Source organism: Electrona antarctica (genome assembly GCF_951216825.1).
Source record: "Electrona antarctica genome assembly, chromosome: 5".
Taxonomy (NCBI): domain Eukaryota; kingdom Metazoa; phylum Chordata; class Actinopteri; order Myctophiformes; family Myctophidae; genus Electrona; species Electrona antarctica.
Window position 1 is genome coordinate 50,241,738 of NC_136810.1, and position 21,606 is coordinate 50,263,343.

Below are 21,606 nucleotides of genomic sequence, written 5' to 3' on the forward strand. Positions count from 1 at the left end.
CTGTACTCTTCAGAACAGAACCAACTGCATTAGATTTAACATCAAAATGCAATACTGCCAAGTGCCAATACTACCAAGTACCGACTACTATGTATGTACACTGTACATGTACAGTTTGAGGCTAAAGCTGCTGCAGGAATCCCACATAGCCGCCCGTACACCAAATCCAAATTTGAAAAATTCCCTGTGGAAACAGGCCAGTCTTATAAAACATGAGACATTATTCTAAAACGAAGTCGGGCTTAAAGGACAACTTTATTTTTTTTTCAACCAAGGTTCATGTTTTAGGTTGTTCTTAGAGAAAGTAAAAGATGAGTGTTTATTTATTTTTTTCATTTGCTGCTTTCTTTCGTTTTAGGGATTTTAGCTGTTTTTGACAAGGGGCGGGGGCATTCGAACATGATCCTAAATATGTATTTTTAAAAAGATTTTTATAGCGATTTATTTTTTAATTATTTACTATAGTCCTACTAGACCCTGAGAAATTACATCCGGCCACAAAAGATCACAGGATCTGAATGTGAAGGTAGCCTACTGGGGGGAAGCCACACTGTGTCATAGGCTCAATATGTCAGTTTGACACATTCAATGGATGGCCGGATGTAATTTCTTGGGGTCTAGTAGGACTATAGTAAATAATTAAAAAAATAAATCACTATAACATTTTATAAAGAAATACATATTTAGCCCCATGCTCTAATGCCCCAACCCCCCTGTCAAAACAGCTAAAATCCCTAAAACAAAAGAAAGCAGCAAATGAAAAAGAAAAAAATGACTCACCTTTTACTTTCTCCAATAACCTAAAACATGAACCTTGGTTGAAAAAAACTAAAGTTGTCCTTTAAACGAAGGTCTGCTCATTAACAATCTAGATAGCCAGCACCAACTGCCACCTGTTAGTCAAGAACTAATAATATTTAAAATCTGTAAATAAATCACTCAATCAAGTGTGTTTGTTTTGTGTGCATGTGTCAGATCCTACAACCCTTTTTGCCAAGTAAGCCACTATTGAAACGCAATCACATTCATAATCAAAAACTCAAAATAGGCATCTTCTAGATATCAACAATTATGCCATTGTCTCAGCAAAACAATATCGGTTTAAATTGTCCTCATTTCCCCCACTGCAGGGCTTTAGCACATGCACATTCATGCAGAGCATGGACAAATGTTCTTAACCCATTTTGACCTGAGATCAGATTCTAAAAATGTCTTCTACATCCTGACAGTTTTCTGAAAAAGCTATGTTTCTATGTCAGTCGTTCTTCGATTTTTCAAAAATAGAAGACCTACAAATAGCTAAAGCATAACATAATGCTAACACCAAAAGGGGTTCCCGCCCAAAATGGGTTAAGGGAACATTCCAAAATATCGGAAATACTAGACTTTTAAGGATGATTAAAAACTGGACAGTGTATAACATTTATACAATTTTATTGACACAACATAACCATATAATAAGATGTAAAAAATAATAATATAATACAATAATAATAATACAAATCTATATGTAAAAATGATTATTTAAAATATTTAAAAAAATGTATCGTCATCTGTATTGTCCCCTTTCTGGCTCTTTTAGAGATAGTAGGCTTTTGTATATGCAAGTGTGATTATGAGTGGATGGAAGGGGGGGGGGGGGGGAGGGGAACTAAAATAAAACAAAATGTCTTTGGACCCTCCTGAGCGGTCCGTCCCACTAGCAGCAGCTTCCACCTATATCCCTACATCAATCACTCCCGCCACCTCTCCATTTACACCTCCACCAGCCTCTGTCCCCTACAGGGCCCTCTTTGTTCCTGAGGAGGAGGAGAGGACGGGGGGTGGGGTGGACGATACAGAGGTGATGCGGGGGATGCGAGAGGGAGAGGTGCAATTACTGCCTTCTCAGCCAGGGAGAGAGACAGAGAGCAGAGCCACTACTGTTTGACAGAAGGGGGGGAGAGGGGTTAGGCGTGACATTTTCCCTCTGATGCGTCCTGGAGGCCAGAGAGAAAAGTTTGCTCCGCTGCCCGTTTCGTTTGTCGGAGAGGAAGGGAGAGTGACGCACGTCGTCTAATCCTCAAAGGCCGGTTCATACTGGCATAGTGTCTGAACGTCTGCAGGCTACGTGCACGCTCTCTAGAACCGCGAGACCTTCCTTCCCGCTTAGTTCAAACGCACACGTGCCTCATGTGGAAGTTGACGACGTACTCGGCGTTGGTGCGCTGGACGGAGATGGCGAAGGGCTCGAAGGGATGGAAGGTGAACGCCACCAGGCGACGCACCGCGTGATTCACCGGTCGGCCCAACAGGCCCGCCTGGATCTTGAACTTCAGCAGGCCCGAGTCCCGTGCGTAGAACCTAGACGAGAGGGATCAGAAACGGTGTTGATTTTGACAAGCAAATTTAGATTCAGTCATAGTCGTAGTAATGTTTAGTGTTTTAGTCGACTAAATATAAGATTTTAGTCGACTAAATCTACAGTTGATTTAGTTTTGGTGTAACACCTTACAGTGGCCAGTCACAGCTTTTAGAGTTGCATGGTGGCAGAATGAACATTTTCTCTCTCATTGCATGTGCATCGCCCTACTGACCTATTCCGTAACGGGTCTCATGGTCGCAGCCTACGTATTTCCTGTAGGCTGTTCCTGGAAAAGTGACTGATGTTAGTCTGCCTCAAACGTTACTCTTTTACCTGCTTTTTACTAACACTAACATTACAAAGATGCCCAGAACATCGGGATGAACCCGTGTAGTTTATGGCTGCTCCAACAGTAGTGGCAACATAAAAAAACGGAATGTCAAAATATCTACCGCGGTGGCTGAGACCAGATCCATATAGTAATGGTTGAGACAAAGCAGTGAAAGGTCCTGAAAGATACATAACGTCAGTCTTACCCAATACCCAATCTTTCTGTTTTAGGAACACAAGGCTGCTGTACTTTATACCTCATACTTTAATGCTTAGTATGAGGTATAAAAAGCAGGTAAAAGAGTAACGTTTGAGGCAGACTAACATCAGTCACTTTTCCATTCACAGTAGTAGAAGCTTGGTGCGGGGAAACCGCAGATGTGTCATCTCCGCCTACAGGAAATACGTAGGCTGCGACCATGAGACCCGTTACGGAATCGGTCAATAGAACACATAATGGACCAGCCTTCGCTGCCTCGGACCCTAATGTTGAGAAGTAGTGTTCATGCCTTCAACAAGAGGCTGAACAAACACCTCCTCGGTATGCAACCGTAATCCCATGAAGCTCAAGGACTTTTAATCATCCAATATTCAGTTTATATACACCGGTAGCTACAGATCAGTGATAAGGTTATTTGAATATTTTTCTTAAAGCCTGATCTGCCAAAGCTCGATAAAAAAAAGAAGATAATATATATAAAATAAAATAAAACACTGTATATGCCAGTGGTTCTCAAAGTGGGCTCTGGGAGCCCTCAGTGGTCCTTGAGAGGGTTACCCAGCAAAATGATTGATAGGGACCAAATGCACCCTTAATTGGGCTGCAACTCTAATGGAAGCAATTTGGTTTCATTCGTAGTCGTATGCAGTCAGAGTTATGGTGGTCTGGTGGCATATCAAGTATCACCACCTAGCGGGGAAGGAGCTTCAGTCAGACTGTAGTACCTTATGGGGTGGTCGCCGCAGGTCTTGGGCCTCTCCATCACAGAAACCCACTTGTCATCGTAGCTGAAGAGCGAGAGGTCCAGGTAAGGGCTGCTGCTGTAGGACTGAGCGCTGATGGGCAGCTGGCCCAACAGCCGACGCACAGCCTCCGTGTGTCCACCATATTTAGCGTTCACAATGGTGTCTTTAAACCTGCACATCGTGGACAAGGAGACCAGATTCTATGAAATGTCGTCCAAATCCTGACAGTTTTCTGAAAAACGTTATCAGTGGTGCACTGGTGCTTTTTCATGTCAAGGACGTTTAGATCATATCACCCACCATTTTGAATTATATGAAAAACAGTTAAAATCCATCTTGATCTTTGATCAAAATGCACAATTTTTTTTACACGTGAACTCTGGACCTGTACATTTTTTTGGCTTTTATGAGCCAATGAAAATTGCAGTTTTATGAAAATTCTTCTTCTGCCCCTAATAGTATACATGTTTATGAAACTTTACAGTATGGTAGAGGGTCATGCCAGATAGCACTGAAACAGAGTGGCCAAAGAGGGGAGCTATAGCAATTGTAAGAAAATGAAACCTTTAAACAGGCATAACTCAAGCCTTGTTTGGCCATGGCACTTGTTTCCACATGTGCCTTGACTCTTGGATCCGCCATTTTGAGCAGTTTGAAAAACGCTTAAACCTTTGAGCAATTCGCGTGAAACGTTCTACACACAATCTATAGACCATTATCTGAAATCCCAGTTGAAGAAAAGTTTGTACGTGAAGATTTGTAAAATAAATATAGCTGCAAGCAGCGATAACGAGCACTTTGAACAGGCATACGTAACTCATGCCTCGTTTGGCCAAAACAAAAGCCGTGGAACTTGTTTCCACATGTGCCTTGACTCATGCGGAACACATCTGTCATTTTGTACGTGAAGAAATGTGTGTAAAATAATATATAGCAAGCAGCGATAAGAGCGGGCGGGGGCTAAGGAATTCAGCAATAAGAAAAAGACTATATGCAATATGCACCATAAGTGGGTCTGTTTGGGGTACGAACTGCTGCAATACTTAAGTGACAATGCTGAGCAGCCTAAAACCGATCACTATAGAGCAGGGGTTCTCAACCCGTGGGTCGCGACCCCTCGGGGGGGTCGCCAAATTATTTTGGAGGGTCCCCAAATTATTAAAAAAAAAAAAAAAAAAAGATTGTTTTAAAAAAAAAAAATCACGATTTTTCAAAAATAGCAGACCTACAAGCTCGTAGCGCGCCACTCGGTGGCGCGCTATGAGCTTGTAGATCTGCTATTTTTAAATAGCTAAATTATAACAATGCTTAAAACACCAAAAGGGGTTCCCGCCCAAAATGGTTTAAGGTTATTGTAGCAGTCAATTTATATTGGGGGTCGGGAGGGGGCGGGGCGGGGGTCCCGAGACGTTGCCAAAGCATTTTCGGGGGTCCCCGGCCAAAAACGTTGAGAACCCCTGCTATAGAGCACCGAAGTCCTGACGTCACTGCCCTCTACTATCAATATAGGGCGCCAGTCCCATGGTTCGTGTATTTTTTTATAAGCATTGTAATATCCATAGGGGGATTTTAGATCGCCTCATATAAGAACTGTGTTTGAAAAATAAACCGATCACCCCGGCCTTTTCACTCATATGGATATGAAGCATCGACTGAAGGTGGAAATGTACAAATATACCCAAAGAGTAACAAAATAAGCGTTAGAAACGAGCCAAACAACCCAGAGACTACATTTCCGGGTAGGCTGCTTCTGCCCGCAGCCCGTCGCACAACAGAAACTGAACGTTAATTACGTTTATTTTATTGATAAAATAATGTATCGTGGTTAGTACGAGTCGAGTCACCACCAGCTGAGCTTACGTCAACGAGGAATCTCAGGAACGCAATATGTTGACAGCTGGGCGTGACGTATATGCTCAGCGACATTGCATTCATATGTAGTTTCAAGGCTTTCGCGGTCACATTAATTCCATTTTCTCTAGAAACTGGCTGTATCAAATATGAATGGACATCATTAACGACGCACAGCCACTCCCCTGACAGAAACGCCGGGGTGGTCGGTTTATTTTTCAAACACAGTTCTTATATGAAGCGACATAAAATCGCCCTGGCCTATGGAGATTTCAATACAAATAAAAAAATACACGAACCTGTGTGTTGGTGCCCTCTACTGAAAGTGACGTCAGAATTCTGTGCTCTATAACTATAACTGCAGCCAGGCAGCCTGCACCTACATGGGTGTGATTTTTCTTATTGCTTGGCCCTGTCTTATCGCTGCTTGCAGCTATATTTTTACATTCGTTTTCATTCTTGAAATCTTTCTCAATAAAAAATTGTGAAAAATTTAAAAAGCGTGGAAGTGTAATGGCAATTTTAGAATGCCAACTTACTTTGTCGTACATTCATTATTGTGTATTTATCTTCCTTCCATTAAGTCTCTTTGCTCACCAATGTGCTCAGTCTAATTCATGCAGCTGTCAATCTGACAGCTGAAGGCTCCAAGCCCCACTGGCAAAGGTGTTACTATGACCTATTTTGGGTGTTGTTCTCAGATTAGGTTGTTTCCTGCTTGCTGAACTCCAACCATGAAAGGAGATGTTGAATAAACCACCTGTTACTGACTGTCTATTTGCTACTGTAAATGGGATTTTGCTGGTAAATAAAGGGGAGTGAATTCATGGAGGAAGGGAACTGGGTGAGAACGGAGACGCAGTCATGTTGCCATTCTGCTGTACTGAGGACGGACTGACAAGCTTGAATAAAGAATGATGACGATGCCTGAATCTTGACGCTGTGTCCTGCTTCCGATGCTTTCTGCTGCTTACGAATAGTGAGACCAAAAACTCCCGTTACAGAAGGCTTCAAACACACGCACGTGCGCAAGCACATGCACACGCATGCACGCACACACACCCATCTGTACCTTCTCTGGACCTGTCGTGCGTAGTTGTTGGACGAAGCGGAGCAGGGGAACTGGACGGCCTGGCTGTGGAGTGTGGCGTTCCTGAACAGGTCACAGAAATTCTCAAACAGCTCCAGCAGCTGGTCAGAGGTATTCTCAAAAACGGCCAGCACCTCCGTAGACACCATGTTGTACACAACGAAGAATGAAGGCTGGAGAAATTGAAAGAGAGAGAGAAAGTGTTAGTCAGGGAATATTATTAGAATAATGTAAAATCTGGGAATACATTTCTTACCAAGAATTTCCTTTACCAATGTGTTTGTAAGGGTGTCTAGTTGTCTACTAACATATCCCACATTGGTTTCTATTCAACCACCGTAGGGGGATTTTTGACAGCTGCTGAAAGTTGGGGTACATCAACAACCATTATAAGTCAAAATGTTCTAAATTTCATTATGCTTTAAGTAGCATGTGACGTGTCAAACTAGGGTGTTTCATGATTCTGAACCCATTCCAAGCATTCGTTTTTCATAAAAAAAACACTCCTTTGGCTAAATTCGGCCATAGCCACTTGCTGACCTCATCACATTGTGATGTCGGCTATGGCCGTTTTTAGCCCAAGGAGTGTTTTTCGTGCAAATCTAATGCTTGGAATGGATTCAGAATCATGAAAAACCCCTAGTTTGACATGGCACATGCTACTTAAAGCATAATGAAATGTAGAACACAGCAGCTGTAGAAACCAATGTGGGATATGTTAGTAGACACCTTTACAAACACAAGAAAATTGTGAAGAAAATTCATGGTAAGAAATGTATTCCCAGATTGTATTAATATCCTCTGACTATGTGTACAGACTTTCTGCAAAATATTGTCATTAGCAGTAACCACAAAGAGATCGTTGCTGTTAGGCATAAACCTTGTATCTCCATAATTAAACTTCTTATGTTTTTACAAAAATGAATGCCCAATTTTGTCATACTAAGTAAGTAAGCCTTGCTGAGCCAAGAGTCCCATGGGGCAGGAGCCCATCTCCTGTTTCTGTAGCATGAGGCAGCTTGATGTACAAGTACATCCCCTGGACATGACGCTAGCAGGGACTTATCCCCAATAAAACCCTTGATGCTGAGTGCCAAGCAGGGAGGCACTGGGTCCCATTTTTCAGAGTCTTTAGTATGACCCGACCGGGTATCGTCCCCGACCTTCCAATCTCAGGGCGGACACTCCAACCACAAGGCCACTGAGATGGTCTTTGTCATACTAAAGGCCCAAGGGTCACACAAAACCAGTCGTCCTAAGCTCACAACATGGCGCGATGCTACGTGTTGATCAGCTGATCTCGAGACACCCTCCTTGTGAAACTCCTCACTGTCAGGTGAAAAGAAATGGCTGGTGACTGTGTGTGCATCGGAGGAGACACATGGTTGTCTATTCTACTTTGCAACCTCCCCAGAACAAACAGTAGGGGTTGACAGTGACAGGGACTACACACGTGGTGGAGGGGAATCACAATGACTAAATAGTGAAAAGAAGTGGAGGGAAGAAGTGTTGTGTTGAGCGTGTGTTCCAACCTGTGAGGGGTCCGTTACCCTGAGCGTGACCACATCTTCACTGGTATATTTAATGAAGAGGTGGTGTTCATCTAGCAACTGCATCTTCCACATCCTCAGACTCCTCAACTGATCAAAGAACTGAAAGAACCTAAAACACACAGACACACACACCTATGAAACATCTCAAAAATTAAGAAATCGCACTCACAAAAAAGGTTTTCCGTTTATAAACGGCTCGTTCATTTATTATGCTTATATCTATATATATACATTTGGGTCAGTTGAGCGCACATTTGTGGACATCCCTCTGTGGACGTTGAGCGCACATTTTTTTGGACAAGGAATGTGACCTATTGACCACTGCATCCGACGCTGATTGGGGTCGGATTCAGGCCATGCAGTGCATGGCCTGAATGCATGTTGGGTTACTTACAGGTGCATGATGGGAAGCCGAGATTTTAGTGTAACACCAATGTTTTTTTATTTTTTTTATTCTTTATTTACCCAGGGAAGTAGCTGAGCACAGGTGCTCATTTTCAGCCCCACACACACACACACACACACACACACGAGCTGACCAGTACAACCACAGTCTTATACTGTTGGCCACTAAGCAGCTCCAGGGGGAGCAGTTGGGGGTTCAGTGCCTTGCTCAAGGGCACTTCAGCGGTGTTGGGTGAGTGATGACAATCACTTCCCCACCCAGATTTTTCCTGCCCGTCCGGGGAATCGAACCGGCAACCTTACGGCAACAAGGGTGCTCCTCTAACCCTTAGGCCACCGCTGCCCCGAAATTGCGTTAGACTTGAGCGCGCCGAAGGAGTGCAGAAATTGTAGTTCATTGCGTTTCCATCACAGCACTGACAGCAGTTGATTTAGTTTTTATAATCTGTTGATTTTAGCAGTAGCTCATTCTCTCCGCTAGAATGACAGATATTACGTTTTCGCCCGAGTTAAGCTACACCCTCATGAGAGGGTCATACAAACATGTACCCGCCCTAGTCTGTCCACACATGATCCACACACGGATGATGATGAAGAAAGAAGGGAGCTATGACTGATAAACATGTCAGTCGAAACAAGTTCCTCTCTTATCAAAAATACTACATTTATACGGTATTTACAACAGTTAAATTGAAGTCAAACTAGATAAAGTGCCCCTTGGGGCACAGGTCTCCACCAGGGCAGGTCAGGTTATGGCCTCCTGGCGGCGCTATAATAGGCCAAAGTGAAAAGGGTGGCATTTATTGTTACGCTTTGGATGGCAATTGGATGATTTGAGGCATTTTGTTCCAAAAATGCGTTTTGCAAAAATCCACCGCTATAACAGGCCAATGTGAAAAGGGTGGGATATATTCCTCAGACTAGTAGGAAAGTGCGTGAAAGATTTCACATAAATTGCATATGTGTGTTTTGGTGGTTTTCTGTGGAATGTGGACTCTTGTGGAATCCTATTATAGTGGGAAAAAAGTAACTTTTGTTTTAAGATGACTAACAGCCACAAATTCAGGATTTAATTTATGCTGGTACAAAAGTATAAAAATAAAGGCAGAAAACCCCCCCCCCACAATATATATATATATTAAAAAAAATGAAAACCAAATGTAAAAACAAAAGTTTACTTTCTATTGCAATTGAAGCAATAAATAATTTAGTTTGTATTTTAATGTGACGTTTGAAGAAACAAAATAACTAAAACTAGAAATGGATCATGACTGCAACATCCAATCCACCCCGAATTGGGAACTGCAAGTCGAGGGGCCTCTAAATCGCACCTCGAAAGAGAATTCACTTCTGCCCATACAGCCACAAATGAAATGCAACCGCGGCAACGTACCCCAGCTTCCACACGTCCAGATGGCTGCAAGACATGGCTTACAGTACACAGCCCTGGCTAGGCAACCCAGCCTGTTAGAGATATGCACTCAGCGGCGCACCCACCCTCTTCTAGTTTCTTCTGAATAATTGGGAGGAAGAATAGCAAACCGTTTGCAAGTGGAGGTGTTACCATCCCACTAAGCGTCTTCCAGGAGTGGAAGAGCAGTCCAATTAACCCATTCAGGCCTGACGTCGAAATTTAAAAAAAAAAGGTATTCTAAATCATGACAATTTTCGGAAAGATTTGAGGCACATTTTAACGATTTTTCAAAAATAGCAGACCTACAAGTTCATAGCGGTGGCGCGCTATGAGCTTGTAGATCTGCTATTTTTCAATAGCTAAATTATAACAATGTTTAAAACACCAAAACGGGTTCCCACCCCAAAATGGGTTAATGGTTAATGTGGTTAAACGCTAACGTGACATGGATGCGTTCCAGGTCTCAATGGGTTAAATGATATATATTCGGTGCACGACGACTGACACAGGTTCAGAAACACATCAGCCAGTGAGTTGCCCTGGAGATCTGCCCCAAGATTATTTTTCATCCCAGCTCTCGGAAATGTAATAACACTAGTCCTTACCCGTTCTGAATATATGAACAGCAAATGATGTTCAGTGTGGGTAATCTATCTAATAATAGATAGATTAGACGCGATTAGGCCCGCAATAGACCCGCTGTCTATTGCGAGCAAAATAGACAGCGGGCGAAACAACTCAAGTTACGCGGAAAAGTGTGTCCCAGCATTAATCTGTGTCCGGACCAACATGCATTTCACTGGTGACCCGGAAGCCGTCCCAACATGCATTCTAAGGAAGTACTCGGACTGACTGACTGACAGACAGCGACGAGCAAAATAGACAGCGGGCGAGCGATCGCTAAATTATTAGATAGATGTACCCTATGGTCCCTGTTCTGTTCTGGGAGAAACAGAATTCTTAATTCTTCTGTCACCGTCAGTGTTTTGACCTTATTTTGTTGACCCACGGGGCCCAGGACATGAACCGGATGAAAACAAAAGGCGTAGTGGTGGGCGATAATCTTTTCTTTCACCCGGAAAATACATTTTGTGAACGCGATCATCGGTTCCTTAGTTATGGGCAGTTGAATATAGGTTGTTTTGACCAAAAGCGCAATCCGGGTAAAGAATCTGACATAAATGTATTTTCCTAAATCTGATAACATTGAGGCGGATGTTTTCACCACCGGTTTATTTCCGGTTGCATCCGTCTCCTGGCAACCGAGAATCGTTCATACGTTGGCGAAGAGCGCCCTCTAGCATAATGTCTGAAAACACGCAATTGACGTCCTGGGACGTCCATGGCAGTTGAAGTGCTGGATTTGGAATGACGCACAGAGACGTCCATGGCAGTCAATGATTTAACCAAAGGATAAAATGGTCAAAACCTATGGAGTATTTCTGGTCCCCTGGGGAGGGGGACATTGCTTTTATAAGCTTCACTCTGCTGATGGCGGTTTAGATGGCTATGATGAGCGTCTTGCTCAGGGACACATACTTGCTGACTGGGCCAGCCACTGAACCGTTGACCGCCTGAGTCCCCGATAGGCCTCTCTACCCACTCATGTATGTTCACCTGCTAAAGTGCTTATAGGCCGCTTATAGGCCAGTCAATCTGTCAGTGACAGCCATAGCTGACGTATTCACAAATGTGCTGAGGTCATCACATTTGGGCAAGTGGCTATGGCCGAATGTAGCCCAAGGAGTGTTTTCCGTGCAAAACTAATGCTTGGAATGGGTTCAGAATCATGAAAACCAACATAGTTTGACATTTCACATGCTACTTAAAGCATAATTCAAATTTGAAATGTTTGCCAATGGTACCCCAACGTTCAACCCCTGAATTTACCATGATCCACAATTTATAGAACAATTTTTAATATGTTATTTGGATGACCCGAAGGATCATAACAAACCTTGAATGATTACTATTGCAATTTCTTTTGCATAAGGGGAAAATTTGAATAATTCCAGAATTAATATATGTCAAAACTGTTCCTGTGTGTGTGGGGACGAAAGGGAGAATGTTTAGGGTGACAGGCCTAAACATTCTGTAAAGATGCAAAACGATATACTATACATCTGATTGACTTTTATACCACTTAAATGGTATAAAAGATTGGTTTATCCTGATCAGGTAAATTGCCGATCACCGATCGAGTCATTTGGAGTGAAAATCGGCCAAATCACCGATCGGTGGCCGTTCGGTTGGAGCATCTCAATACATTTATTGAGAGTTAATCTTCGGTGAACAAATAAAACAAGATAGAGAAAATAACCTCCTCTTCGCCATGGCACTGCCATCCTGCTCAGCCCTCTTCCACAGATAGACCAGCAGTCTGTGTTTGAGTGAATTGATGGTTTTGTCCGTGTAGAGGCGGGGTAGACCAGGCTGACCCTCTTGCTGAGCCTCCGTGTAAACGGCAGAGAGTGTCAGGAGGTCGTCTTCGTAACAGAAGCGACCGATAGTTCTCACGTCCAGGAATGTCCCCTCTGGAGTCACCTGCAGGTGGGGGGGGGGAGGGGATGAGGACAAAGACATGTATGAAGACAAAAAGGCATTGTTTAGTCAAGGTTACTTTGTTTGTTACATCTTGTGTAGGAGTAGAGAAGGTCGTTTTCTGGTTTCCAGACATTGTAGCAATAATAATAATAATAATAATAATAATATTGTTCACCTCAAAAATGCAAATAAACACATGATAATATATAGCAGTTGAATTACATTTTATCAAGCTGAGGCATGATCATCATCACACTCAATCTGCAGTGGTTTTCAACCATTTCCATGTCAAGGTTCATGATTTATGCAGCATTTGAGCCACGGACCACCATTTGATGAGATTTAGCCCCTCAGACCCAAAACAAAAAGAATATTTTGTTGCCATTGGATAAGACTTTGTCCACACTTCCGTGCTGTATTGATGTGGTACCATAAGAGAGATAACAGGCAAACGTTGACCAAAATAGCAATTCTTCTGCAATTGTGAAGACTTCTTTTAAATTAAGTAATGCAGATTATGAACCCCCTCACAGACTACTGGTGGTCCCTGGGCACGACATACTGATTCACGACATACTGATTCACGACATACTGATTCACGACATACTGATTCCTACACGGGTTGTGCTTATAACCACGCCCCCGGGCAAGTTACGTTTACTGAGGTTAGGTCTAGGTATAGTTTTACTGAGGTTAACCCATTTTGGGCGGGAACCCCTTTTGGTGTTAGCATTATGTTATGCTTTAGCTATTGAAAAATAGCAGATCTACAAGCTCATAGCGCGCCACCAAGTGGCGCGCTACGAGCTTGTAGATCTGCTATTTTTGAAAAATCGAAGAACGACATAGAAACATAGCTTTTTCAGAAAACTGTCAGGATGTAGAAGACATTTTTAGAATCTGATATCAGGTCAAAATGGGTTAAGGTTAGGTTTAGGCTGTCAATCACAGCAGGCTTTGGACTGCTCTAACGCCTTGATAAAAGCACGACTAATGTCACCGTCCAGTCACCTGAAAGACGTGTATGGTCTGCTGCTGGACCGACAGCACCGCCAGGATGTTCCTGTACAGGTAGAGGCCCTGGTTGTGGGAGAGGATGACCTTGTCACACTTGAAGGACCTGGTGTCACACAGGCGTCCCGTGTGAAGGTCGATGATGTGGAGGGAGTAGTCCTCCAGAGGAGACCGCGGGTTGGGAGTCACCGACTCATTGTTGCGGTAAACCTGGTTTAAGAGACGGAACGCATTCATTCATACCAGTTCATGTTGGACAGATTGCCTAGCCATGTGCTGTTCATTTATGTAACCTTGGAATTGTCAAATGCTCACTGCCAAAGACTTAAAACAATGAATTATTTGTTGATCTTTTGTTTACAGTTCGAGTTCCGTGAGACCAAACATCAAACTATAATTCACTCAATGTCTGTCTGAATGAAGCCTGCACCAATCGCTCACACTTTTCACACAGGCATTGACCATAATATTATGGAGGCTTAACGAAGCCCTTTTCCCCCCATTGAACAAATTATAAATTAACAATTACTTGATTAGTGAATTAAAATGTCCCCATCTACTTTCATGGGAAAACGCGCAACCTCACACCTCGGCCCCCTATTGACACCTGCATCACAGGCCACTGTTCTCAGTGTTACCCCACTTCATGCTTCCTCTGCTACCGCCGCAACACAACAAACAGTGGCCTACTGTATACAATTTTGCGCCTGCCCCACCACTGAGACTGCCGACCTGCACACACACACGGTGACGCCCCCATTTCATCTGCTGCTCTCAGTGGACTCCCCACATGTTGCTCATGAAGGACACACTGATGGGAGGCATACTATGGTCCGACGGAGTATTGGTTCGACATGCGTCCGCACCTCGGACTAGCGCCTGCTCCCGTGCTTGCGGTTATGGTTAGGTTAGGGTTTGAGGTGGGTTGTCGTGTTTCGGACCAATGACTAGTCGGACCAAACACATGCACTCCACACTGATGACTTCCTCCACCGTGACCACACTACTATCTTACATGTGCGTTCGCTTTTCCCAGTGCGTGGGTCCCTGTGTCCCACTCACGCAGCGCAATGGCTTAAAAATGACTGCCCAGTGCCCAACTCAAACAAAGCCCAGGGCTGTGCGCTCGCTTTTCCCTGTGCGTGTGTGTGTACTGTGCGTGTGTGTGCGTGCGTGCGTAGCATACTTAGCCACTTCCTTTGCCAATGCAAACGTTACTACTACTAAGTGCATTCCCTTGACAATTTGTCATCACTGCTTTGCCACTGTCTGCAGGTACGTCTGTTGTGGTGTGTGTGTGTGTGCATGGGTGTCACAGGGTATCTGAAGCGTGGGGAGCCCGCGCGCCGAATTTGGTGTTCCATTTTTAACGTTAATGCTAAAATGATGTCCATACTAGCTCTAGACAGCGCCAATGTTCCCATCGCGCTCAACGGACGATCAGAAAAGACCTCCGAGAACATCGCTGATCTGTTCAACACCATGGACAGCACTTTAGTTACAGAGAAAAAAGCCATCAAAGACGCAGCCTAACAGAGGCTAATGGGTATTGAGAAAGTTTTGCAATGCGGGAGGGGACCTGGCAACCGTGCGACTCAATGAATGAGAAACAGCCAGGCAATGTTACAGCGATACTAAGGGCTTAGGACACAAAACTATTCTGTTCTACAGTATAACATTAAAGATGGAGTGCTACAATTTTTGTATTTTTCCATGTGTCTATGAGGTGACAGTACTTCATTAGACACCCTGGAGTTGTTTTTATGTGCAATGGTGTATTAACTTTGTATTTAGGGTTTCTTCCTGGAGGCTAAACCCTTGACAGTCAAACGGGCCAATGAAATAAACAGTAATATAGTGACACCACACTATCAGCCCCTCCCCTAACCCCTCCCCCTTTATCATACAACTACAGCTGTGGGTGCGGCTTCAGTTCAGGTGGATCACCTCCCATCACCACCCACCAGGCAAACCAGGCATACTTAATGAACTGGTGGGCGTGTCCACATAAAAGCATGATTTTAACAAATACTTTTTTTTGGAAAAAGTTCTTCCCCCTTATATTGTAATAATACCTGATGATCATGTTTTAGGGTGGGAAAAAATCGTGGCACTCCATCTTTAAGACGCATAAACCACAAATTGACCCATTAGTAAATTGTTAACCATAACTAAATTGAAGGTGAAGACCAGTGTCCAGACTCCATACCTCAAAAAAGTACGGTGGAGGCTCTTCTGGGACATATGCAGCTGACCCAACAATGACATAGCGGCAGTCATCCGTGAAAAGACTACACTCCCGATTTAGGTGCTCCCCATTAGAGGCCACATTAGTGACATGGAGTAAGGAGAAGAAGCGCTCAAACAGGCGGCCCCGGATGTTGAGGGAGCGCTGGTCGTTGGCCGTGGAGAGTGTCTCACCCTCCTGCCCTCTCAGTAGGTCCTGGGCTGCCTGGCAGCCCTGGTACTCATAGATCTGGGGGAGAAAGATTGACGTCAGGAGGCAGTATGAGATGCTAGTTATGGCTAAAACACTTACAAATGACTTCCACAGAGGTGTGGAGGTTTGTTCACCACATATGCCGTACTGCAAATTAGAATTGACAATTTACTGCCTCCTGCTGTTCAGCCGGGGCGCCTGATGGAGGGGAAAGGGACTGGTTGGAATAACGTGTTCTTTCCATGCGCTACGACGTCCTACCGAGGAAACTCCCCCCCCCGGTCAGGAGGGAGAAGCGGCCTGCTCACTCCTCATGCATTAAAAGGAAGCATGAGCTCAGTTCAGGCCCTCCCCAGGTTGGCAGAGGGAGAGCAGGATTACAGTTTAGGCAATTGGCCCCGGGTGGAAAGAAATGGGTTACAAAATCGTGGGATACAACTTTAGAATTTTTTTTTTTTTTTAAAAGGCATTTTACAGTAGCAAACACAGTGAAAGATTAAAGCAGAAAGATTTGGCAACATCTTGATGTGTTGGATTTGAATCTGTACAACTAAATCCATGACTTATACAAGGATGACGCCAATCAATGAAGTTTTGCTTTTCTATTTTTTGTACCTTATTCTTATTGTATTTTGTGTAAACACTGTATTTGTTACTATTGGTCGTTGTCTCTGTTAAATGCAGAGCGTTATCTGTTTTTATTACATGGCTTGGTTGAATGCTTGATTCTGATTGGTCAATCGCTTAATTCAGCGGTGAGTTATCTCATGATAATGACCGCTCCGCTGTATAATGACCGCTGCCTAATCAAACCCTCTGAGCACCACCAGCTGCGCGGCTGCGCCCGCTTGATTTACTGCCGTTTCCAACATAACAGCCATGTAAACACACACACTACTGACACACAATGTAATTTACAGCTAAACATTGCTCTTAAAAATGTTTTTGAAAACATTTGAGCGAGAAATAGACGAAGCAGCTGGACCCGAAAATGGATTCTATTTGATCAACTCACTTCCTTGTTTTCCGACAGTGCTTCAGCCCTGCAGCTGGGCAGACTCAGCCAGCGCAAAGTTATGGAATACTTTTTTTGTTGTGTTTTGGATCAATGGATTAATTTATGTTAGTTAGCCATGTAATAAGCGGGATAATATCTGGCTAGGTGGTCATTGTCGGGATATAATTCACCTTCAGGGAGTGTAACCACCTCGGCTTCGCCTCGGTGGTTAAACTCCCTGTCGGTGAATTATCTCCCGACAATGACCACCTAGCCAGATATTATCCCTTACTTATTGCGAACGCAGTGAGCACTAACTATAGAAGCTGGCCTAAACTGTCTGTGTGTGTGTGTGTGTGTGTGTGTCACGCTGTAACACCACTGGCCCGCCACCAGAGGGCGCAGCTGTATCACACACAAACAACACACACACACACACACACAGACACACGCACACACAAAACTTAAAAAAAACATAACTTTAAAAAAAACGTAAAGAAAACAACAAAAAACACACGCACGCACATACACACACACACTAAAAAAAGAACTTAAAAAAATACTTAACTTAAAAAAACTTTACTTAAAAAATAAAATAAAAATAAAAAATATAACTTAAAAAAAACCTTAAAAAGTACGTAATTTATTCTAATTGTTGTTATTGCAATTTACGAGCTGCGTTCGCTTCCCGCGTTTGCGCGTCTTACTTGTTGTATACATTTGTGTGTGGACCCCTGGAAGACTATCGATCACTTTGTGGAAGCTAATGGGGATCCGAATAAAGAATAAAGAAAGAATAAAGAATCAATCACACATTGACGTTCACGTTGAATGAATGAGGCATAAATAATAGAGCTTTCAGGAACTATATCTGATACTACTGTATATATTTTACAGGTGGAAAAAAAAAATCAGGTGTGTGTCCTCTTACCTCTAAAGAGGTCTGGTCAGAGGAGAAGGCAATAAAGCAGCGTCCGTCTGGAGAGAACTTTCGGAGGAAGCATGGCGGCTTCTCCACGTTGACCACAGTGAAGTTAGGGAAGAGGTTCTGGTGGAAGCAGCGCACGCGGTACCAGTGGGCTCCGGCCCGGCCAGAGCAGATCCTGCGCCGCTCCAGACGATGGACCACGTTCTGATTCTGGATCCGTCTGGGCTTTAAGGTCTGGGTGTCCTCATCCATAATCCTGATTAGATGATGATGATGATAATACATTATAATAATGATAATCATTATTATTATTATTATATAAACGCCATGCCATCCAGGTGGCCAGTGTACTGTACCATACTGTACTGTAGCACGTTGTACTGTACTGTACTGTACCAATTTAGGCATTTAGCAGACGCTCTTAATCCAGAGCGATTTACATTAAGCAAGAAGAAAAAGCATGGCAATACATCATATACATACAAAGTAGTTATCATGAATCATACGTAAACTAAGAACGTAACAGTGGAATATCTATAAAATGATGTCTGGACAGGCATGCAGTAGGTATTGTCCATGGAGAGATTTGTGCAAACAGTGTGGTTTGGTAGGAGAAGGCGGACAAAGGCGAACGGATAAACGGGCGCAGAGCTTTCAATTAGTGTGGCAAGATATGAAACATGGAACTGATAACACAGAATACTGCAGGGCAGTGAGAAATAAAACAGTTTTATCAAATGGTTTTAATTATGGAAAGACTTTTTTAAAACGTTAAGTGATGTATCAAGACTGGGCTACTCAGGCAGGTCCAGAGTCGAGGAGGAGCAATGATAGCAATAAGACAACCAGCATGTTTCTGCCTGAGGTCATCAGTGTGCACTGTAGTCACAATTTGCTATTTTTTGGGCACTGGCCTACTTGGAACGATGCAAAGTGGAAATGCATGCCCCACCCAGTTATTATGCCTGTGTCCCTTTTATGCCCATATATGGAGTTCTTTGTCAGGCATGCCAAAATATGGAGTCTTGGCAGATGTCAGAATAGGCCAGCTCCGGCCCAGGCGGTGGCGTAACCGTCTGGGCACCCGACTGACTGGTAATCCAGTCGCAGTGTGCCGCGGGTTCGACTCCCGAGCCCGACACGGCCTTTACTGCATGTCTTCCCCCATCTCTCTCCCGTTTCCTGTCAGCCTACTGTCTGTCCCTTCAAAAAACCAATAAAAGGCGTAAGCCGCAAAAAAAAATTCTTTAAAAAAATAAAAATAAAAGAATAGGCCAGCTCCATGTATGGAGATATAGGGGTGATCAGGTGCAGAGTCCGGGCAGAGGCCTTTTTTGGCGGTTCTGGACAACCGTGGGTCCGACTGACTGACACCGGGCACTGCACTCCGTGTGGGGGTGTGGAACGCGCGTGTCGAATTTGAAGTCGGTGGGGCGAACGGTTCTCGGGTTACGTGGTACAGACAGAGACAAAATCTATCTATCTATAAATGCACCATTTATAGATAGATTTTTCAAAGTGTTCGAACTTCGAGTTTGGAAGTGCTCGTTGGAAATGACTCAATGGCCCTGTGTACCACCTGTTCTGAATTTGCACAGAATGCAGGAGGCAGCAGTTATTGAAAACAAGCGATTCCAAACTCCAACACAGAAAAATAAATGTATTGACAGAAAGTAGCTCATAACATGTCTACGGTGTTTTTTTTATGAAACAAACACTTTGCAGATTGAAAGAGGATAATTCAAGCTCTGTAAAGCTGCAATGTTGGTGAGTTTAAGCCCAGGACACTGACTGTCTGACCCATCATGAGACCAAACGACTTTTGTATCCTTGTTCACTGGAGACGTGCAAGCTTAGCAAGACCAACCATTACTTAGTTGGAATGCTTGGCTTGACACATCACCGCTGAGTCAGTGCACCCTAACAATGTTTTAGTATGTCTGTGTCTAGCCGAAAGGGCATAGCGGTTTGCTTCACTGACAATTAATAAGCCACACGCGCGCGCGCACACACATCTCACACACACACACACACACACAAAACTGCGAGCAAAAGTTTACGTACGTCGAACGTACTAACAGATAATCATAGCAGCATGCACGTCCAATTAAACTGCATACTCACTTGTTGGTTTACGCAGCTGGTCTGTCTGTCATCCAGTGATTGTAGATCTCCAAAGTTGAACTGATGCTGTTAGCATTGTCGCTAGTTTTTAGCCAGTTTACACAGACAGTCAGTCAGTCAGTCAATGGAAAATGTCATGTTCGCTCTCCTTATTCTTTAGACTACAAAGGCACAACCGTCCGAATACATAATATACATATATATTTTTTAATAACCAACAGAGTTTAATAAAATCTTCCTAAAAGCTCTTAAACACTGTTTTGTGTCAGCAGTGCACTGTGGTAAACATTAAACCGCAGAAGAAGAGATTACTGAACTCTGGTGCTGAATTCTAAGTAGCGTATTGGCTTTCTTTTCCAACAGCGCCACTACAGCCTATTTAGGTTGGAAAGGGTAGTGCATGTTCAGATTCGACCGTCAGTTCAGTGGTGGAAAAAGTACTTACATTATTTACTTATTTAAGTAAACGTATAACTAACTGTAATATAAACTGCAATATAGAAAAATACTGTTACATTCAAAATGTACTTGAGTAAAATTAAAGTAGGCCTACAAAGGTATTTGGATCAAAATATACTTAAAGTACAGTTTTCAAAAGTAAAAGTACTCATTGTGCAGAATGTCCGATTTCAATCGTGACACATTGTGAGCTTGTAGATCTGCTATTTTCAAATGGCCAAAATGTATAGGGCTGAAGTGTAATGTATGTTTTGTAATAATAATCAAAAGAGATGTAACCCCCCCCCCCCCCCCCCCCCCCCCCCCCCACCTGGTCCTTGGTCTGTCTGGGGGTCTACTCCTTACAAACCTAAGCTACAAAGAAATCAAATAACACAAATAACTAACTATAGGCCTATACAGAACTGAATTGGTCATTGTCATATATAGAGCAGTCTTTCTCAAGGCTTCCAGCGACAGTTTACTGAAACGAGTCTCTTCCAAAAGCTTTCAAAGACAGATAATGAGATAAAGTATTGGTTTTGGGTGAGAGGACAGAGGATGCGATTCTCTGCTGAAAAAGCTGACAGTCCTCACCAGCAATGTTTGTTCCACCCCTTTTCCCCTCACTGTATATGTTTCTTTTCCCTTTTTTACCTCCTTTATGATGAATTCCTGTTCTGTTCTTTTTGGCTATTTAGAAGTGTCTATTTGTAGGACGTCTCTAAATGTTTTGATGATTTGAACATGGTGGACCCTCTTGTAAACAAGTGTAATGCTTTATTGGGTCGTCCACTCACGTCTTTGTATTGAGTTGTGCTTGAAATGTACTGTAATTCTGCAAACTGTTAATAAATGTTTCAATCAATCAATCAATGTGAGTGAGCAGATTGGGTCCACAGTTTCCACTTCATTTTGTGTGCAGTGGGTGCATATACGTCTGTCTTCTCTGGGGAAACATGCAGGTCTGCCTATAGCTATGACGGCCTTTCTCGATCGCTCTCCCTCTCTCGCTCTCTCTTTCAAGATGAACAAGATTTCCACACAACAAAGTGATACACTATATACGCAAAAAGATATTACAATATATAGCCTTTGTACGAACTTTTGTGTTGAACAAGAGTAGAAAGTATAGACTCTGCTCACTTTCGTCTGGAGAAAGTACATC

General features: G+C 43.3%; 1 protein-coding gene across 1 annotated transcript; it reads right to left on the bottom strand.

Annotated features, from left to right (window-relative positions):
• Positions 1 to 1,417: 1,417 nt before the first annotated feature.
• On the bottom strand, positions 1,418 to 20,322 carry det1 (DET1 partner of COP1 E3 ubiquitin ligase). Its single transcript, XM_079501039.1, has 9 exons — positions 20,001 to 20,322; positions 17,880 to 18,132; positions 15,721 to 15,987; positions 13,509 to 13,721; positions 12,274 to 12,497; positions 8,114 to 8,243; positions 6,564 to 6,754; positions 3,620 to 3,811; positions 1,418 to 2,343 (listed from the first exon to the last, which is right to left on the bottom strand). Exons 2-9 carry the CDS (start codon positions 18,126 to 18,128, stop codon positions 2,154 to 2,156), a joined length of 1,656 nt encoding a protein of 551 aa, XP_079357165.1. The 5' UTR covers positions 18,129 to 18,132; positions 20,001 to 20,322; the 3' UTR covers positions 1,418 to 2,153.
• Between the last annotated feature and the right edge of the window lie 1,284 nt (positions 20,323 to 21,606).

Coding starts and splice junctions, on each gene's coding strand:
- det1 (XM_079501039.1), bottom strand. CDS start 18,128: ATGGATGAGGACACCCAGACCTTAAAGCCCAGACGGATCCAGAATCAG. Junction 13,722..15,720: donor CTCCACCGTACTTTTTTGAG/GTATGGAGTCTG, acceptor CTCTTAAACCAG/GTTTACCGCAACAATGAGTC. Junction 2,344..3,619: donor TGCGGCGACCACCCCATAAG/GTACTACAGTCT, acceptor CCTCTCGTCTAG/GTTCTACGCACGGGACTCGG.